This window comes from Ranitomeya imitator, chromosome 5 (assembly GCF_032444005.1).
Source record: "Ranitomeya imitator isolate aRanImi1 chromosome 5, aRanImi1.pri, whole genome shotgun sequence".
Classification (NCBI taxonomy): Eukaryota; Metazoa; Chordata; class Amphibia; order Anura; family Dendrobatidae; genus Ranitomeya; species Ranitomeya imitator.
In genome coordinates, this window is record NC_091286.1 from 179,915,556 (window position 1) to 179,935,275 (window position 19,720).

The 19,720-nt window shown below is 45.7% G+C and overlaps 1 protein-coding gene across 8 annotated transcripts in view; it reads left to right on the top strand.

The window, feature by feature from the left end:
* Positions 1-19,720, top strand: part of SERAC1 (serine active site containing 1) — a 2,030,253-nt gene that overhangs the window by 1,369,174 nt on the left and 641,359 nt on the right. For all 8 annotated transcript variants that reach the window (XM_069769365.1, XM_069769370.1, XM_069769372.1 and 5 more), the window contains one exon: positions 3,122-3,222. In XM_069769365.1, coding sequence (XP_069625466.1) covers positions 3,122-3,222 — 101 coding nt within the window. The remainder of the gene's footprint in view (positions 1-3,121; positions 3,223-19,720) is intronic.

Genomic DNA, 19,720 nt, shown 5'->3' on the forward strand with positions numbered 1-19,720 from the left:
GAGGTTGCAGTAGTCAAGGCGGGAGATTATAAGGGCATGCACTAGTGTTTTTGTGGTGTCGCGGTCAAGGAATGCGCGGATCTGGGAAATATTTTTGAGTTTGAGATGGCAGGAGGAGGCAAGGGCTTGGATATGTGGCTTGAAAGAGAGGGCAGAGTCTAGGATCACTCCGAGGCACCAGGCGTGTGGGACTGGGGAAAGTGAGCAGCCATTGACATTGATGGATAGGTCTGGTGGAGGGGTAGAGTGAGATGGGGAAAGATGATGAATTCTGTTTTGTCCATGTTCAGTTTTAGAAAGCGAGCAGAGAAGAAGGCTGAAATAGCAGACAGACAGTGTGGTATTTTGGTAAGTAAGGAGGTAAGGTCAGTTCCGGATAGGTAGATCTGTGTGTCATCGGCGTAGAGATGGTACTGCATACCATGGCATTCTATGAGTTGTCCCAGACTGAAAGTGTAGATGGAGAAGAGTAGGGTCCTAGAACAGAGCCTTGAGGAACACCGACAGACAAGGGGCGTAGTGAGGAGGTGGCGTGGGGAAGGGAGACACTGAATGTTCGGTCTGTCAGATATGATGAGATCCAGGATATTGCCAAGTCAGTGATGCCAAGAGATGAGAGGATCTGAAACAGAAAGGAGTGGTCCACAGTGTCAAAGGCAGAAGACAGGTCCAAAAGGAGGACAGAGAAGTGTCTCTTGCTCTTGTCAGTTAGTAGGTCATTGGTGACTTTAGTAAGGGCAGTTTCGGTTGAGTGATGGGGTCAGAAGCCAGATTGTAACCGGTCAAAGAGGGAGCAGAAGGAGAGGTGGGAGAACAGTTCAAGATGGACGTGTTGTTCCTGTAATTTGGAGGTGTAAGGGAGAGGAGACATCGGACGATAGCTAGACACAGAGGATGGGTCAAAGGAGGGCTTTTTGAGGATGGGTGTGATCTTGGTATGCTTGAAGGATGAGGGGAAGACACCTGTTGTGAGTGAGAAGTTGAAGAGGTGTGTTAGGGTTAGGATGAAGACCATGGCAAGGTTAGGGATGAGGTGGGATGGGAGCGGGTTGAGCGTGCAGGTGGTGAGGTGTGATCTTGACAGGAGGGTGAAGAGCTGGTCTTCTGCCATGGTGGAGAAGCTGGTTTTGGAGTTACAGGGATGAGCAGCTAAGAGGGCCATAGGGCGCTGTGGGCCAAGGCTTTCTCTGATTGTATCGATCTTCTGTTTAAAGAAAGAAGCAAAGTCTTCAGTAGAAACAAGAGGGGAGGGAGGAGGTGCTGGGGGACAGAGTAGAGAATGGAAAGTTTTGAAAAGCTGTTTAGGGTTGTGAGACAGGGAAGATATGAGAGATGAGAAGAAAGTTTGCTTTGCGGCAGTGAGCGTGGACTTGAAGCTGGCGAGGGACTGCTTGTATGCAGTGAAGTGGTCGGCAGAGCGGGATCGCTTCCATCTCCGCTCAGTGATCCTGGAAGCCCGTGTGCGTTCTTTGGTGAGGCTGGTCAGTCACGTCTGTCTGTTGAGTGTACGAGTTTTGCTATGCATGAATGGGGTGGCCAAATCGAGTGTTGCCGTTATTGTGGTGTTATAATAAGTGGCAGCAGCATCTGTGTCATGAAGGGAGGCTATGTCTGTAAGAGGGAGAAGGGACTCAGAGAGTGATTGTAAGTTGAGATGTTTGAGATTTCTGCGAGGGTGAGTGAGTTTGTGGAGTGGGGGTTGCTCACTAGGAGAGGAGAGGGAAGAGAATGTCATTATGTTGTGGTCAGACAGGGGGAGGGGTGAGTTAGTGAGATTAGTAAGGGAGTAGAGGCGGGTGAAGATGAGGTCCAGCGTATGGCCATCTTTGTGAGTGGCCTTAGAGGACCATTAAGTGAGGCCAAAGAGGCAGTCAGTGCTAAAAGTTTAGAGGCAGCTGAGGTGGAAGTGTCAATGTGAATATTGAAGTCACCCATGATGATAGTGGGGATGTCCGCAGAGAGGAAATGAAGTCGCCTGGTGATGAAGTGGTCGAGAAAGGTGGAGATGGCTAGTTTTGGGGGGTGGTAGATGACAGCCAGCTTGAGGTTGGAGGGGGTAAAGATGCGGACGGAATGCAACTCGAATGAGGGAAGAGTAGTGGAGGGTGGTAGCGGGATTGGAGTAAAGGAGCAGGTGTAGGACAGGAGCAAACCAACCCCTCCACCACATTTGTTGCTGGGGCGAGGGGTGTGAGAGAGGTGGAATCCACCATAGAAAATCGCAGCTGGAGAGGCTGAGTCAGAGGGGGTGAGCAAGGTTTCGGTGATGCCAAGGAAGGGGAGTTTGTTGGTGATGAAGAGGTCATGGATAAATGGCAGTTTATTGCAGATGGAGCGTGCGTTCCATAGTGCTCCCGGTAGGGAGGAGTGGAGGCTGGATGAATAGGTACGAGGTTGTCATGGTTGGGAAAACGTGGAGGAGATCGGGGCAGGGGGTTAGAAATGAGTGTGGGGATGTGTTGGGGAGGGTCAGGATTTGGGGATATGTCACTAGCAATGAGTAGCAGACAGAGCATTAGAAGGTGGGAGCAGGATAGGACATGATGTGGCCGTGTGTGTCTAGAGAAAAAGGATTGTATGTGGAGGAACAGTTCTAAGGAGAAGGTGAGATGGCTGGAGAGTATTGCGGGAGAAATGACTAGTTCTTTACTAGGTGGAGGGATTGCAGGAGATTGTAAGAAGGTAAGTAGTATGGGGGTGAAAGAGAAAAGAAACCGAAACATTGTAGTGGTTTGGTATTCTGCTACCTTCCAGTCAATTCCAGTCCAATTCAGTCTAATTCATCAAAGTCATTAAAAATATGTAATTTAAAAGACGTATGTAGCAGACTACGTCTGGAGCACACTGCTGCATCTGAATATATGTGTTGTTAAGAGAACTCAGCTGTGAGAGCATGTGAGGGTGTGTGGCCAGAACACATGGTCAGAATAAAACAAAGCTCATAAAAGGGGGAGGGGTTAGACTGATCGCCCAGAGGTATGCATGGAAGGCACCAGAGAAGTGAAATTATAAGTCAGACTGGTTATATGGTATGGTGGTATGGTAACAAAATCATGTAAGAAAAAGTAAATATTTGCCTTGATTTATACATTTGATCTTAACATCCTTTCTTATTATTTAGAATTGGCTGGCAGAAGACTGTCCTGCTTTAAGAATTATTTCAGTGGAATATGACACTCATCTAAGTGACTGGAAAGCCAAATGCCCTGCAGACAATGACAGGTAATTTTCATGTACCCAGTTCACAAGCTTGATTATTCATAGGGACAAGGACTGACATTGACAGTTTGGGGCTCCTGTTCAATAAATGAGTTTGGCTCCTGTTCAATAAATGAGTTTATGCCCCCATTCTTTTGTGGTGACTAAGCTACAGATGTATATATATATATATATGTATCTATATATATAATTGTCTAAGGTTTTTCCGTCTGTCTGTCTGTCTGTCCTGGAAATCCTGCGTCTCTGATTGGTCGAGGCCGCCAGGCCTCGACCAATCAGCAACGGGCACAGATATCCCAGCAACGGGCACAGCGACGATGATGTCATAAAGGACGTAGAAATCCCACGTTTCTGATTCAGCGACGGGCACAGTATCGACGTAGATGTCATAATGGTTGCCATGGCGGCGATGATTTCATAAAGGTTGCGTCGACCAATCAGCGACGGGCACAGTCTGCCGCAAATTCTGGAATCATCATTGCCCACATACTACGGGGACATGCATATTCTAGAATACCCGATGCGTTAGAATCGGGCCACCATCTAGTATATATATATATATATATATATATATATATACATACTAGCTATTGAACCCGTTCTATGCCCGGGTGGCGAGCATTTATATTGGTATATGGTCTCCATCCTGGTATGTGTTGCTTCCATCCTGCGCCCTAATCTTGTCAAGTGCTGCTTCCATCGTGCGCCCCCATCCTGTCATTTGCTGCTCCCATCCTGCGCCCCCATCCTGTCATGTGCTGCCCCCATCCTGCGCCCCGTTCTGGCATGTGCTGCTCTTATCCTGCACCACCATTCTGTAATTTGCTGCTCCCACCCATATGCCCCATACGCTGCTCCATTATTGTTGATGGCCCCCATAAGATGCTCCATAGTATATGCCCCGTATGCTGCTCCATTATGGTTGAAGGCCCCCATAAGATGCTCCATAGTATATGCCCCGTATGCTGCTCCATAAATGTTGATGGCCCCCATAAGATGCTTCATAGTATATGCCTCATATGCTGCTCCATTATGGTTGATGGCCCCCATAAGATGCTCCCTAGTATATGCCTCATATGCTGCTCCATTATGGTTGATGGCCCCCATAAGATGCTCCATAGTATATGCCTCATATGCTGCTCCATTATGGTTGATGGCCCCCATAAGATGCTCCCTAGTATATGCCTCATATGCTGCTCCATTATGGTTGATGGCCCCCATAAGATGCTCCATAGTATATGCCCCGTATGCTGCTTCATTATGGTTGATGGCCCCATAAGATGCTCCATAGTATATGCCTCACATGCTGCTGCATTATGGTTCATGGCCCCCATAACATGCTCCATAGTATATGCCCCGTATGCTGCTCCATAATGGTTGATGGCCCCATAAGATGCTCCATAGTATATGTTCCGTATACTGCTCCATAAATGTTGATGGCCCCCATAAGATGCTCCATAGTATTATATGCCCCATATGCTGCTGCGATATATAAAAAGAAAATAACATACTCACCTATCGTCGCTGGGCGCCGAGTGCTGGGGGTCCTGAGCAGGCGGGGACACCGGCGCGCTGTGGGGGTCAGGTGCCGGAGTCGCCGCTAGCTCAGGCCCCCGACACTTGCTATATTCACCTGTCCCGTTCCAGTGCAGCGTGCCGTTCCATCTTCCGGGTCCTCTGGCTGTAACTGTTCAGTCAGAGGGCGGCGTGCATTAAGCGCGTCATTGCGCCCTTTGAACTGAACGTCACAGGCAGAGGACCCAGAAGACGGCAGCGCACAGCGCTGGAACGGGACAGGTGACTATAGCATACTCACCCTCTTGGCACGTCCCTGCTTCTCCGTTGGAGATCGCGGTGTGCGTTCAGTGCTTACGCATACCGCAATCTCCTGGGCTGCATCACTCTGTGGGGTTCAGACTGTGCCGGCGCTTGCGCAGTCTATAAAGGCTTCGGACAGAGTGACGCTCCCAGCGTTATATTATAGATATATATACAGTATATACACTACCGCTCAAAAGTTTAGGGTCACCCAGACAATTTTGTTTTTTCCCTGAAAACTCATGCTTTTATTAATCAAATGAGTTGCCAAATGAATTGAAAATTTAGTCCAGAAATTGACATGGTTCGAAAAAAAGATTTTTATTTGAAATAATATTTTTCTCCTTCAAACTTTGCTTTCGTCAACGAATGCTCGCTTTGCAGCAATTACAGCATTGCTGATCTTTGGCATTCTAGCAGTTAATTTGCTGAGGTAATCTGGAGAAATTTCTCCCCATTCTTCCAGAAGCCCCACCCACAAGTTGGTTTGGCTTGATGGGCACTTTTTGCGTACCATACAGTCAAGCTGCTCCCACAACAGCTCAATGGGGTTGAGATCTGGTGACTGCGCTGACCACTCCATTACAGATAGAATACCAGCTGCTGGCTTCTTCCCTAAATAGGGATTTCTACAGACTCTAATGTACGTGTCTTGTTGGTCAGTTGTGCAGCGGGGCCTCCCACTTCTCTTTCCGCTCTGGTTGGAGTCTGTTTGTGCTTTCTTCTGAAGGGAGTAGTACACACCATTGTAGGAAATCTTCAGTCTCTTGGCAATTTCTAGCATGCAATAGCCTTTATTTCTAAGAAAAAGAATAGACTGTTGAGTTTCACATGAAAGTTCTTTTTTTATGGCCATTTGAGAGTTTAATGGAACCAACAAATGTAATGCTCCAGATTCTCAACTAGCTCAAAGGAAGGTCAGGTTTATATGTTCTCTGAGGGTATGTTTCCCTGTTCAGGAAACGCTACGTTTTTGACGCTGCGTTGAGCCACAGCGTCAAAAACGCAGCATCCAGATGTTACAGCATAGTGGAGGGGATTTAATGAAATCCTGTCTCCACTATGCAGTAAAAAAACGCATGCGGCATACCCGCGGAAACAGACATGCGGCGTGTCTTTTAAGAACGCAGCATGTCCTTACAGTGCAAAAAGAACGCAAGGACAGCGCAGGTGACCTGTCAGTGACCTCAGGTGCAGATTTGGTCAGGATTTTACCTGCATAAAATCCTGACCAAATCCTGAAGTGATCCTGAACGTAGAGGCATAGATGCTCATGAGGAGAATATAATTTTACCTCTATACAAGTCACTAGTTCGACCACACTTAGAATACTGTGCACAGTTCTGGTCTCCGGTGTATAAGAAAGACATAGCTGAACTGGAGCGGGTGCAGAGAAGAGCGACCAAGGTTATTAGAGGACTGGGGGGTCTGCAATACCAAGATAGGTTATTACACTTGGGGCTATTTAGTTTGGAAAAACGAAGACTAAGGGGTGATCTCATTTTAATGTATAAATATATGAGGGGACAGTACAAAGACCTTTCTGATGATCTTTTTAATCATAGACCTGAAACAGGGACAAGGGGGCATCCTCTGCGGTTGGAGGAAAAAAGGTTTAAGCATAATAACAGACATGGATTCTTTACTGTAAGAGCAGTGAGACTATGGAACTCTCTGCCATGTGATGTTGTAATGAGTGATTCGTTACTTAAATTTAAGAGGGGACTGGATACCTTTCTGGAAAAGTATAATGTTACAGGGTATATACACTAGATTCCTTGATAGGGCGTTGATCCAGGGAACTAGTCTGATTGCCGTATGTGGAGTCGGGAAGGAATTTTTTTCCCCAATGTGGAGCTTACTCTTTGCACATGGGGTTTTTTTGCCTTCCTCTGGATCAACATGTTAGGGCATGTTAGGTTAGGCTATGGGTTGAACTAGATGGACATATAGTCTCCCTTCAACCTTAATAACTATGTAACTATGTAACTATGTAACTATGTAGACACATACCCTAATCATCCATAATGTTTTCAAGGGTATTCTAACCATCCATTAGCCTTCTTACACAGCAAACACAAAGTACCATAAGAACACTGGAGTGATGGTTGTTGGAAATGGGCCTCTATACACCTATGAAGATATTGCATTACAAACCAGATATTTGCAGCTCGAATAGTCATTTACCACATTAACAATGTATAGAGTGTATTTCTTAATCATTTAATATTAGCTTCATTGGAAAAAAATGTGCTTTTCTTTCAAAAATAAGGAAATTTCTAAGTGACCCTAAACTTTTGAACAGTAGTGTGTGTGTATATATATATATATATATATATATATATATATACACAGCATATACTCGAGTATGAGCCGAGATTTTCAGCCCAAAAAAATGGGTTGAAAGTGCCCCTCTCGGCTTATACTCGAGTCATGGTCGGCGGGGGTTCGGCGGGTGAAGAGGAGCGACGATGGTCACATACTCACCTGCTCCTGGCACTCCTGACTCAGTCCCTGCATGTCCCATGGTCTCCGGCGCCAGCAGCTTCTTCCCCTGTTCAGCAGTCACGTGGTACCACTCATTACAGTAATGAATATGGACTCCACTCATATAGGAGTGGAGGCACATATTCATTACTTCATTACTGTATTGAGCGGTACCAATGACCGCTGAACAGAGGAAGAAGCTGCCGGCTCCGGAATACCATCTGTCCAGGAGAAGCTGCCAGGGATCGCGCCGGGAGCAGGTGAGTATTTCATATTCACCTTACCTCGTTCCACCGATGCTCCATCTTCTGCGTCCTCTGCAGTGACTGTTCTGGTCAGAGGGCGCGATGATGTATTAGTGTGCGTGCTGCCCTCTGCCTGAACAGTCAGTGTGGAGAGACGGGACGCTGAGGAGCAGCGGGCAGTGACGACAGGTGAGTATGTAATTTTTTTTTTATGTCGCAGATTGTTATATGGAGCATCTATAGGGCCATAAAGAACTGTGTGGAGCATTATATGGGGCAGATTGTTATATGGAGCATCTTATGGGGCCATAATGAACTGTATGGAGCATTACATGTGGCACATTGTTATATGGAGCATCTTATGGGGCCATAAAGAACTGTATGGAGCATTGTATGTGGCACATTGTTATATGGAGCATCTTATGGGGCCATAATCAGCATTTGTGCAGCAATATATGTGGCATATTTTAATATGGAGCATCTTATGAGGCCCATCATAAATTTTATGGAGCATTATATGAGGTGTAATTTGCATGGAGCATCTTATGGGGCCCATCATGAGAGCATTATACTGCCTCTGTACAAATCCCTAGTTAGACCGCACATGGAGTACTGTGTCCAGTTTTGGGCACCGGTGCTCAGGAAGGATATAATGGAACTAGAGAGAGTACAAAGGAGGGCAACAAAATTAATAAAGGGGATGGGAGAACTACAATACCCAGATAGATTAGCGAAATTAGGATTATTTCGTCTAGAAAAAAGACGACTGAGGGGCGATCTAATAACCATGTATAAGTATATAAGGGGACAATACAAATATCTCGCTGAGGATCTGTTTATACCAAGGAAGGTGACGGGCACAAGGGGGCATTCTTTGCGTCTGGAGGAGAGAAGGTTTTTCCACCAACATAGAAGAGGATTCTTTACTGTTAGGGCAGTGAGAATCTGGAATTGCTTGCCTGAGGAGGTGGTGATGGCGAACTCAGTCGAGGGGTTTAAGAGAGGCCTGGATGTCTTCCTGGAGCAGAACAATATTGTTTCATACAATTATTAGGTTCTGTAGAAGGACGTAGATCTGGGGATTTATTATGATGGAATATAGGCTGAACTGGATAGACAAATGTCTTTTTTCGGCCTTACTAACTATGTTACTACAGTGGGGCAAAAAAGTATTTAGTCAGTCAGCAATAGTGCAAGTTCCACCACTTAAAAAGATGAGAGGCGTCTGTAATTTACATCATAGGTAGACCTCAACTATGGGAGACAAACTGAGAAAAAAAAATCCAGAAAATCACATTGTCTGTTTTTTTAACAATTTATTTGCCTATTATGGTGGAAAATAAGTATTTGGTCAGAAACAAAATTTCATCTCAATACTTTGTAATATATCCTATGTTGGCAATGACAGAGGTCAACCGTTTTCTGTAAGTCTTCACAAGGTTGCCACACACTGTTGTTGGTATGTTGGCCCATTCCTCCATGCAGATCTCCTCTAGAGCAGTGATGTTTTTGGCTTTTCGCTTGGCAACACGGACTTTCAACTCCCTCCAAAGGTTTTCTATAGGGTTGAGATCTGGAGACTGGCTAGGCCACTCCAGGACCTTGAAATGCTTCTTACGAAGCCACTCCTTCGTTGCCCAGGCGGTGTGCTTTGGATCATTGTCATGTTGAAAGACCCAGCCACGTTTCATCTTCAATGCCCTTGCTGATGGAAGGAGGTTTGCACTCAAAATCTCACGATACATGGCCCCATTCATTCTTTCATGTACCCGGATCAGTCGTCCTGGCCCCTTTGCAGAGAAACAGCCCCAAAGCATGATGTTTCCACCACCATGCATTACAGTAGGTATGGTGTTTGATGGATGCAACTCAGTATTCTCTTTCCTCCAAACACGACAAGTTGTGTTTCTACCAAACAGTTCCAGTTTGGTTTCATCAGACCATAGGACATTCTCCCAAAACTCCTCTGGATCATCCAAATGCTCTCTAGCAAACTTCAGACGGGCCCGGACATGTACTGGCTTAAGCAGTGGGACACGTCTGGCACTGCAGGATCTGAGTCCATGGTGGCGTAGTGTGTTACTTATGGTGGGCCTTGTTACATTGGTCCCAGCTCTCTGCAGTTCATTCACTAGGTCCCCCCGCGTGGTTCTGGGATTTTTGCTCACCGTTCTTGTGATCATTCTGACCCCACAGGGTGGGATTTTGCGTGGAGCCCCAGATCGAGGGAGATTATCAGTGGTCTTGTATGTCTTCCATTTTCTAATTATTGCTCCCACTGTTGATTTCTTCACTCAAAGCTGGTTGGCTATTGCAGATTCAGTCTTCCCAGCCTGGTGCAGGGCTACAATTTTGTTTCTGGTGTCCTTTGACAGCTCTTTGGTCTTCACCATAGTGGAGGTTGGAGTCAGACTATTTGAGGGTGTGCACAGGTGTCTTTTTATACTGATAACAAGTTTAAACAGGTGCCATTACTACAGGTAATGAGTGGAGGAAAGAGGAGACTCTTAAAGAAGAAGTTACAGGTCTGTGAGAGCCAGAAATCTTGATTGGTTGTTTCTGACCAAATACTTATTTTCCACCATAATATGCAAAAAAAATGATAAAAAAACAGACAATGTGATTTTCTGGATTTTTTTTTCTCAGTTTGTCTCCCATAGTTGAGGTCTACCTATGATGTAAATTACAGACGCCTCTCATCTTTTTAAGTGGTGGAACTTGCACTATTGCTGACTGACTAAATACTTTTTTGCCCCACTGTATGTTACTATGAACTGTATGGAGCATTATATGGGGCTCCTGATTCTACAGTCATGGCCAAAAGTATTGACACCCCTGCAATTTTGTCAGATAATACTCATTTTCTTCCTGAAAATGATTGCAAACACAAATTGTCTGGTATTATTATCTTCATTTAATTTGTCTTAAATAAAAAAAGCAATAAGAATTGTCCTAAAGCCAAATTAGATATAATTCCACACCAAACATAAAAAAGGGGGTGGACAAAAGTATTGACACTGTTCGAAAAATCATGTGATGCTTCTCTAATTTGTGTAATTAACAGCACCTGTAACTTACCTGTGGCACCTAACAGGTATTGGCAATAACTAAATCACACTTGCAGCCAGTTGACATGGAATAAAGTTGACTCAACCACTGTCCTGTGTCCTTGTGTGTACCTCATTGAGCATGGAGGAAGGAAAGAAGACCAAAGAACTGTCTGAGGACTTGAGAAACCAAATTGTGAGGAAGCATGAGCAATCTCAAGGCTACAAGTCCATCTCCAAAGACCTGAATGTTCCTGTGTCTACCGTGCGCAGTGTCATCAAGAAGTTTAAAGCCCATGGCACTGTAGCTAACCTCCCTAGATGTGGACGGAAAAGAAAAATTGACAAGAGATTTCAACGCAAGATTGTGCGGATGTTGGATAAAGAACCTCGACTAACATCCACACAAGTTCAAGCTGCCCTGCAGTCCGAGGGTACAACAGTGTCAACCCGTATTATCTGACGGCGTCTGAATGAAAAGGGACTGTATGGTAGGAGACCCAGGAAGACCCCACTTCTTACCCCGAGACATAAAAAAGCCAGGCTGGAGTTTGACAAAACTTACCTGAAAAAGCCTAAAACGTTTTGGAAGAATGTTCTCTGGTCGGATGAGACAAAGGTAGAGCTTTTTGGGCAAAGGCATCAACATAGAGTTTACAGGAGAAAAAAAGAGGCATTCAAAGAAAAGAACACGGTCTCTACAGTCAAACATGGCGGAGGTTCCCTGATGTTTTGGGGTTGCTTTGCTGCCTCTGGCACTGGACCGCTTGACCGTGTGCATGGCTTTATGAAGTCTGAAGACTACCAACAAATTTTGCAGCATAATGTAGGGCCCAGTGTGAGAAAGCTGGGTCTCCCTCAGAGGTCATGGGTCTTCCAGCAGGACAATGACCCAAAACACACTTCAAAAAGCACTAGAAAATGGTTTGAGAGAAAGCACTGGAGACTCCTAAGGTGGCCAGCAATGAGTTCAGACCTGAATCCCATAGAACACCTGTGGAGAGATCTAAAAATGGCAGTTTGGAGAAGGCACCCTTCAAATATCAGGGACCTGGAGCAGTTTGCCAAAGAAGAATGGTCTAAAATTCCAGCAGAGCATTGTAAGAAACTCATTGATGGTTACCGGAAGCGGTGGGTCACAGTTATTTTGGCTAAAGGTTGTGCAACCAAGTATTAGGCGGAGGGTGCCAATACTTTTGTCTGGCCCATTTTTGGAGTTTTGTGTGAAATTATCAATATTTTGCTTTTTGCTTCATTCTCTTTTGTGTTTTTTCATTTAAGACAAATTAAATGAAGATAATAATACCAAATAATTTGTGTTTGCAATCATTTTCAGGAAGAAACTGAGTATTATCTGACATAATTGCAGGGGTGTCAATACTTTTGGCCATGACTGTATATGGATATTCATAAACACTAACCTACTGATGTCTGAATTCACTTTACTTTTATTGGTATATATTTTTATTTTTGACATTTACCGGTAGCTGCTGCTTCTTCCACCCTAGGCTTATACTCGAGTCAATAAGTTTTCCCAGTTTTTTGTTGCAAAATTAGGGGGGTCGGCTTATACTCAGGTCGGCTTATACTCGAGTATATACAATATATATATATCTATAATATAACGCTGGGAGCGTCACTCTGTCCGAAGCCTTTATAGACTGCGCAGGCGCAAGCGCCGGCGCAGTCTGGCCCCCACAGAGTGACGCTCCCAGGAGATAGCGGTATGCGTAAACGCTGAACGCATACCGCGATCTCCACCGGAGAGTCAGGGACCGCCAGGAGGGTAAGTATATTCACCTTTCCCCGTTCCAGCGCTGCGTGCGGCTCCGTCTCCCGACTCCTCTGCTGTGACAGTTCAGAGGGCGCGATGATGCGCTTAATGCGCGCCGGCGCCACCCTCTGACTTACCAGTCACAGGCAGAGGAGCCGGAGTGTGTCTTCAAGATAATGGCGCGGAAAGCGCGGACTGCGCAGGTGCCGATTCCTGCTGCCGGAATCGGCGCCTGCGCAGTCCGCGCTTTCCGGCGCCATTTTCTTGAAGACACACCTGCAGTGGAGCCGGACGATAGGTGAGTATGGTATATTTTTTTTTTATATGGCAGCAGCATACGGGGGCATACACACTGGAGCGTCTTATGGGGGGCACTGTTGTGAATTCTGTTATCGAACTCCCTCCTGTGGTCATGAATGGTACTTCGGCGAGTTCTGTCCATGGACTCCCTCTGGTGGCTGTGAGTGGAGTTGCTGGTTCTGAGGTTCTTCCACAGGTGACCTAGGTTATTCTTAGGCTGGCTTCTCTATTTAACTCCACTCAGATCGTTACTCCATGCCAGCTGTCAATGTTCCTGTACTGGTTCAGTTCGCTCTTGGATCTTTCTGGTGACCTGTCTCTTCCTGCAAGAAGCTAAGTCCCCGATTGTTATTTTCTGTTCATAGTTTTCTTGTCCAGCTTGCTTTCATGTTTTTGCTTTGCTAGCTGGAAGCTCTGGGATGCAGAGTGGCACCTCCACACCGTGAGTCGGTGCGGGGGTCTTTTTGCACACTCTGCGTGGTCTTTTGTAGTTTTTTGTGCTGACCGCACAGATACCTTTCCATCCTCTGTCTGTTTAGTTAGTCTGGCCTCCCTTTGCTAAAACCTGTTTCATTTCTGTGTTTGTGACTTTCATCTTTACTCACAGTTAATATTTGTGGGGGGCTGCCTTTTCCTTTGGGGAAATTTCTCTGAGGCAAGGTAGGCTTTATTTTCTATCTCTAGGGCTAGCTAGTTCTTAGGCTGTGTTGAGGCGTCTAGGCCATGTTAGGTACGCTCCACGGCTATTTCTAGTGTGTGTGATAGGATTAGGGATTGCGGTCAGCAGAGTTCCCACTTCCCAGAGCTTGTCCTGTTTCGGTTTAACCATCTGGTCATTTCGGGTGCTCTTAACCCCTTAGTGACAGAGCCAATTTGGTACTTAATGACCAGGCCAATTTTTGCAATTCTGACCACTGTCACTTTATGAGGTTATAACTCTGGAACGCTTCAACGGATCCCGCTGATTCTGAGAATGTTTTTTCGTGACATATTGTACTTCATGTTAGTGGTAACATTTCTTCGATATTACTTGCGATTATTTATGAAAAAAACGGAAATATGGCGAAAATTTTTAAAATTTTGCAATTTTCAAACTTTGTATTTTTATGCCCTTAAATCAGAGAGATATGTCACGAAAAATAGTTAATAAATAACATTTCCCACATGGCTACTTTACATCAGCACAATTTTGGACACAAAATTTTTTTTTGTTAGGGAGTTATAAGGGTTAAAAGTTGACCAGCAATTTCTCATTTTTACAACACCATTTTTTTTTAGGGACCACGTCACATTTGAAGTCATTTTGAGGGGTCTAAATGATAGAAAATAATGAAGTGTGACACCATTCTAAAAACTACACCCCTCAAGGTTCTCAAAACCACATTCAAGAAGTTTATTAACCCTTTACGTGCTTTACAGGAACTGAAACAATGTGGAAGGAAAAAATGAACATTTAACTTTTTTTTGCAAACATCTTAATTCAGAACCATTTTTTTTATTTTCACAAGTGTAAAAACAGAAATGTAACCATAAATTTTGTTATGCAATTTCTCCTGAATACGCCAATACCCCATATGTGGGGGTAAACCACTTTTTGGGCGCACTGCAGAATTTAGAAGTGAAGGATAGCCGTTTGACTTTTTCAATGCAGAATTGGCTGGAATTGAGATCGGACGCCATGTCACGTTTAGAGAGCCCCTGATGTGCCTAAACAGTGGAAACTCCCCACAAGTGACACCATTTTGGAAACTAGACCCCTTAAGGAACTTATCTAGATGTGTCGTGAGCACTTTGAACCCCCAAGTGCTTCACAGAAGTTTATAACGTAGAGCCGTGAAAATAAAAAATCGCTTTTGTTTACACAAAAATGATCTTTTCGCCCACAAATTCTTATTTTCACAAGGGTAACAGGAGAAATTAGACCACAATAGTTGTTGTGCGATTTCTCCTGAATACGTCGATACCCCATATGTGGGGGTAAACCACTGTTTGGGCGCACGGCAGAGCTCGGAAGGGAAGGAGCACCTTTTTGGAATGCAGACTTTGATGGAATGGTCTGTGGGCATTAGGTTGCGATTGCAGAGCCCCTGATGTACCTAAACTGTAGTAACCCCCCACAAGTGACCCCATTTTGGAAACTAGACCCCCCAAGGAACTTATCTAGATGTGTGGTGAGAACTTTGAATGCCCAAGTGCTTCACAGAAGTTTAGAATGCAGAGTCGTGAAAATAAAAAATATTTTTTTTTTCACAAAAAAGATATTGTAGCCCCCAAGTTTTTATTTTCACAAGGGTAACAAGAGAAATTGGACCCCAGAAGTTGTTGTCCAATTTATCTCGAGTACGCTGATGCCCCATATGTGGGGGTAACCCACTGTTTGGGCGCACGGCAGAGCTCAGAAGGGAGGGAGCACCATTTGACTTTTTGAGCGCAAAATTGGCTGTCGTGTTTGGAGACCCCCTGATGTACCTAAACAGTGGAAACCCCCCAATTCTAGCTCCAACCCTAACCCCAACACACCCCTAACCCTAATCCCAACCTGATCCATAATCCTAATCACTAACCCTAACCATAATCACAACCCTTACCCCAAAACAACCCTAATGTCAACCCTAACCATAACCCTAATCAAAACCCTAAATCCAACACACCCCTAATCCTAATCTCAACCCTAACCTCAAACCTAACCCTAATCCCAATACACCCCTAATCACAACCCTAACCTTAACCCTAATCCCAAACCTAACCCTAATCCCAAGCGTAACCCTAATGCCAACCCTAACCCTAATACCAACCCTAATTCAAACCCTAACCCTAATTCCAGCTCTAACCCTAACTTTAGCCCCAACCCTAGCCCTAACTTTAGCCCCAACCCTAACCCTAGCCCTAAGGCTACTTTCACACTTGCGTCGTTTGGCATTCCGTCGCAATCCGTCGTTTTGGACAAGAAACGGATCCTGCAAATGTGCCCGCAGGATGCGTTTTTTGCCCATAGACTTGTATTGCCGACGGATCGTGACGGATGACCACACGTCGCGTCCGTCGTGCACTGGATCAGTTGTGTTTTGGCGGACCGTCGGCACAAAAAAATGTTCAAGGAAACGTTTTTTTGTACGTCGCATCCGCCATTTCTGACCGCGCATGCGTGGTCGTAACTCCGCCCCCTCCTCCCCAGGACATAGATTGGGCAGCGGATGCGTTGAAAAACTACAGCTGCTGCCCACGTTGTGCACAATTTTCACAACGTGCGTCGGTATGTCGGGCCGACGCATTGCGACGGCCCCGTACCGACGTAAGTGTGAAAGAAGCCTAACCCTAAATTTAGCCCCAACCCTAACCCTAAATTTAGCCCCAACCCTAACCCTAAATTTGGCCCCAACCCTAGCCCTAACCCTAGCCCTAGCCCTACGCCTAACCCTACCCCTAACCCTACCCCTACCCCTAACCCTACCCCTAACCCTACCCCTAACCCTAACCCTACCCCTAACCCTACCCCTAACCCTACCCCTAACCCTAATTTTAGCCCCAACTGCTGTTCTCCTGCCGGCTGGCAGATGGAGACAGATGGCGGGCGCACTGCGCATGCGCCCGCCATTTTCTTCTGCCGGCGGCAAGGAGGAGCAGCAAGAGGATCCAGGGACACAGGTAAGTATTGTAGGGTCCCCGAATCCCCCTATTTCTCTGTCCTCTGATGTGCGATCACATCAGAGGACAGAGAATTACACTTTACTTTTTTTTTTTTTTGCGATCGCCGGTAAACAGTTAATTACCGGCGATCGCAAAACAGTTAATTACCGGCGATCATGCTCTTTGGGGTCTCGGCTACCCCCGGCAGCCGAGACCCCAAAGATTCTCGCGGGGCCGGCCGGCGGGCGCACTGCGCATGCGCCCGCCATTTTGAAGATGGCGGCGCCCACCGGGAGACACGAGGAGCATCGGGGGAGATAGGTAAGTATTGGGGGGCCACCTGGGACCCCTTTTCTCTGTCCTCCGATGTGCGATCACATCGGAGGACAGAGAAATTAAAAAGAGATCGCGTTTTTTTTTTTTTTTGCGATCGCCGGTAAATGGTTAATTACCGGCGATCGCAAATGCGGGGTGGGTTAAAAAAACCCCGAATCATGTTCTCTGGGGTCTCGGCTACCCCCGGCAGCCGAGACCCCGGAGAAAATCAGCCTTTGGGGGGCGCTATTCACTTTTTCCACAGCGCCGTTAATTAACGGCGCTGTGGTTTAAGTACCCTTAGCGGCCGCCATTAAAAGGCGTATCGGCGGTCGCTAAGGGGTTAAACCACCAGGTCTATAACAGTACAGCTGGCCCGAAAGTGTTAATGCATCTCAATAGAGGGATAAGAGAAGTTCTGAGACCATTTTTTTTTCTTTGCAGTGTGTTTTGTTTTTCTTTTCCCCTTGATCTCTGGGTGGTTCAGGACACAGGTGTAGATATGGACATTCAAGGTCTGTCCTCTTGTGTGGATCATCTCACTGCAAGGGTACAAAGAATTCAAGATTTTGTAGTTCAGAATCCGATGTTAGAACCTAGAATTCCAATTCCTGATTTGTTTTCTGGGGATAGATCTAAGTTTTTGAATTTCAAAAATAATTGTAAACTGTTTCTTGCTTTGAAACCCCGCTCCTCTGGTGATCCTGTTCAACAAGTGAAAATTATTATTTCTTTGTTGCGTGGCGACCCTCAAGACTGGGCATTTTCCCTTGCGCCAGGAGATCCTGCATTGCGTGATGTTGATGCGTTTTTTCTGGCGCTTGGATTGCTTTATGATGAACCAAATTCAGTGGATCAGGCAGAGAAAATCTTGCTGGCTTTGTGTCAGGGTCAGGATGATACGGAGGTATATTGTCAGAAATTTAGAAAGTGGTCTGTGCTTACTCAGTGGAATAAGTGTGCCCTGGCGGCAATTTTCAGAAAGGGTGTTTCGGAAACCCTTAAGGATACTATGGTGGGATTTCCCACGCCTGTTGGTCTGAATGAGTCTATGTCCTTGGCCATTCAGATCGATCGGCGTTTGCGTGAGCGCAAAGCTGTGCACCATTTGGCGGTACTCTCTGAGAATAGGCCTGAGCCCATGCAATGCGATAGAACTTTGACCAGAGCTGAACGGCAGGAACACAGACGTCAGAATGGGCTGTGTTTTTACTGTGGTGACTCCACTCATGCTATTTCCAATTGTCCTAAGTGCACTAAGCGGTTCGCTAGGTCTGCCACCATTGGTACTGTACAATCTAAATTTCTTTTGTCCGTTACTCTGATTTGCTCTTTGTCGTCCTATTCTGTTATGGCATTTGTGGATTCAGGCGCTGCCCTGAATTTGATGGACTTGGAGTTTGCCAGGCGCTGTGGTTTTTTCTTGGAGCCCTTGCAGTATCCTATTCCATTGAGAGGAATTGATGCTACGCCTTTGGCCAAGAATAAGCCTCAGTACTGGACTCATTTGACCATGTGCATGGCTCCTGCACATCAGGAGGATATTCGCTTTTTGGTGTTGCATAATCTGCATGATGTGGTCGTTTTGGGGTTGCCATGGCTACAGGTTCACAAGCCAGTATTGGATTGGAAATCAATGTCTGTGTCCAGCTGGGGTTGTCAAGGGGTACATGGTGATGTTCCATTGCTGTCAATTTCGTCTTCCATTCCTTCTGAAGTCCCTGAGTTTTTGTCGGATTACCGGGATGTATTTGATGAGCCCAAAGCCAGTGCCCTACATCCTCATAGGGATTGTGATCGTGCTATTAATTTGATTCCTGGTAGTAAGTTTCCTAAGGGTCGACTGTTCAATTTATCTGTGCCAGAGCACTCTGCTATGCGGAGTTATATAAAGGAGTCCTTGGAGAAAGGGCATATTCGCCCGTCGTCATCACCGTTGGGAGCAGGGTTCTTTTTTGTGGCCAAGAAGGATGGTTCTTTGAGACCTTGTATTGATTACCGCCTTCTTAATAAGATCACGGTCAAATTTCAGTACCCTTTGCCGCTACTGTCTGATTTGTTTGCTCGGATTAAGGGGGCTAGTTGGTTCACCAAGATAGATCTCCGAGGAGCGTATAATCTTGTGCGTATTAAACAGGGCGATGAATGGAAAACAGCATTTAATATGCCCGAGGGCCATTTTGAGTACCTGGTGATGCCATTCGGGCTTTCTAATGCTTCATCTGTGTGTCAGTCCTTTATGCATGACATCTTCGGAAAGTACCTGGATAGATTCATGATTGTATATTTGGATGATATTTTGGTCTTTTCGGATGATTGGGAGTCTCATGTGAAGCAGGTCAGAATGGTGTTCCAGGTCCTTCGTGCGAATTCCTTGTTTGTGAAGGGGTCTAAATGTCTCTTTGGGGTTCAGAAGGTTTCATTTTTGGGTTTCATTTTTTCCCCTTCTACTATCGAGATGGACCCTGTTAAAGTTCAGGCCATTTATGATTGGACTCAGCCTACATCTGTGAAGAGCCTGCAGAAGTTCCTGGGCCTTGCTAATTTTTACCGTCGCTTCATCGCTAATTTTTCGAGTGTTGTTAAACCGTTGACTGATTTGACCAAGAAAGGTGCTGATGTGGTCAATTGGTCCTCTGCGGCCGTTGGGGCTTTTCAGGAGTTGAAGCGTCGTTTTTCCACTGCCCCTGTGTTGTGTCAGCCAGATGTTTCGCTCCCGTTTCAGGTCGAGGTTGATGCTTCTGAGATTGGAGCAGGGGCTGTTTTGTCTCAAAGAAGTTCGGATGACTCGGTGATGAAACCATGTGCTTTCTTTTCTAGAAAGTTCTCGCCTGCTGAGCGCAATTATGATGTTGGCAATCGAGAGTTGTTGGCTATGAAGTGGGCAT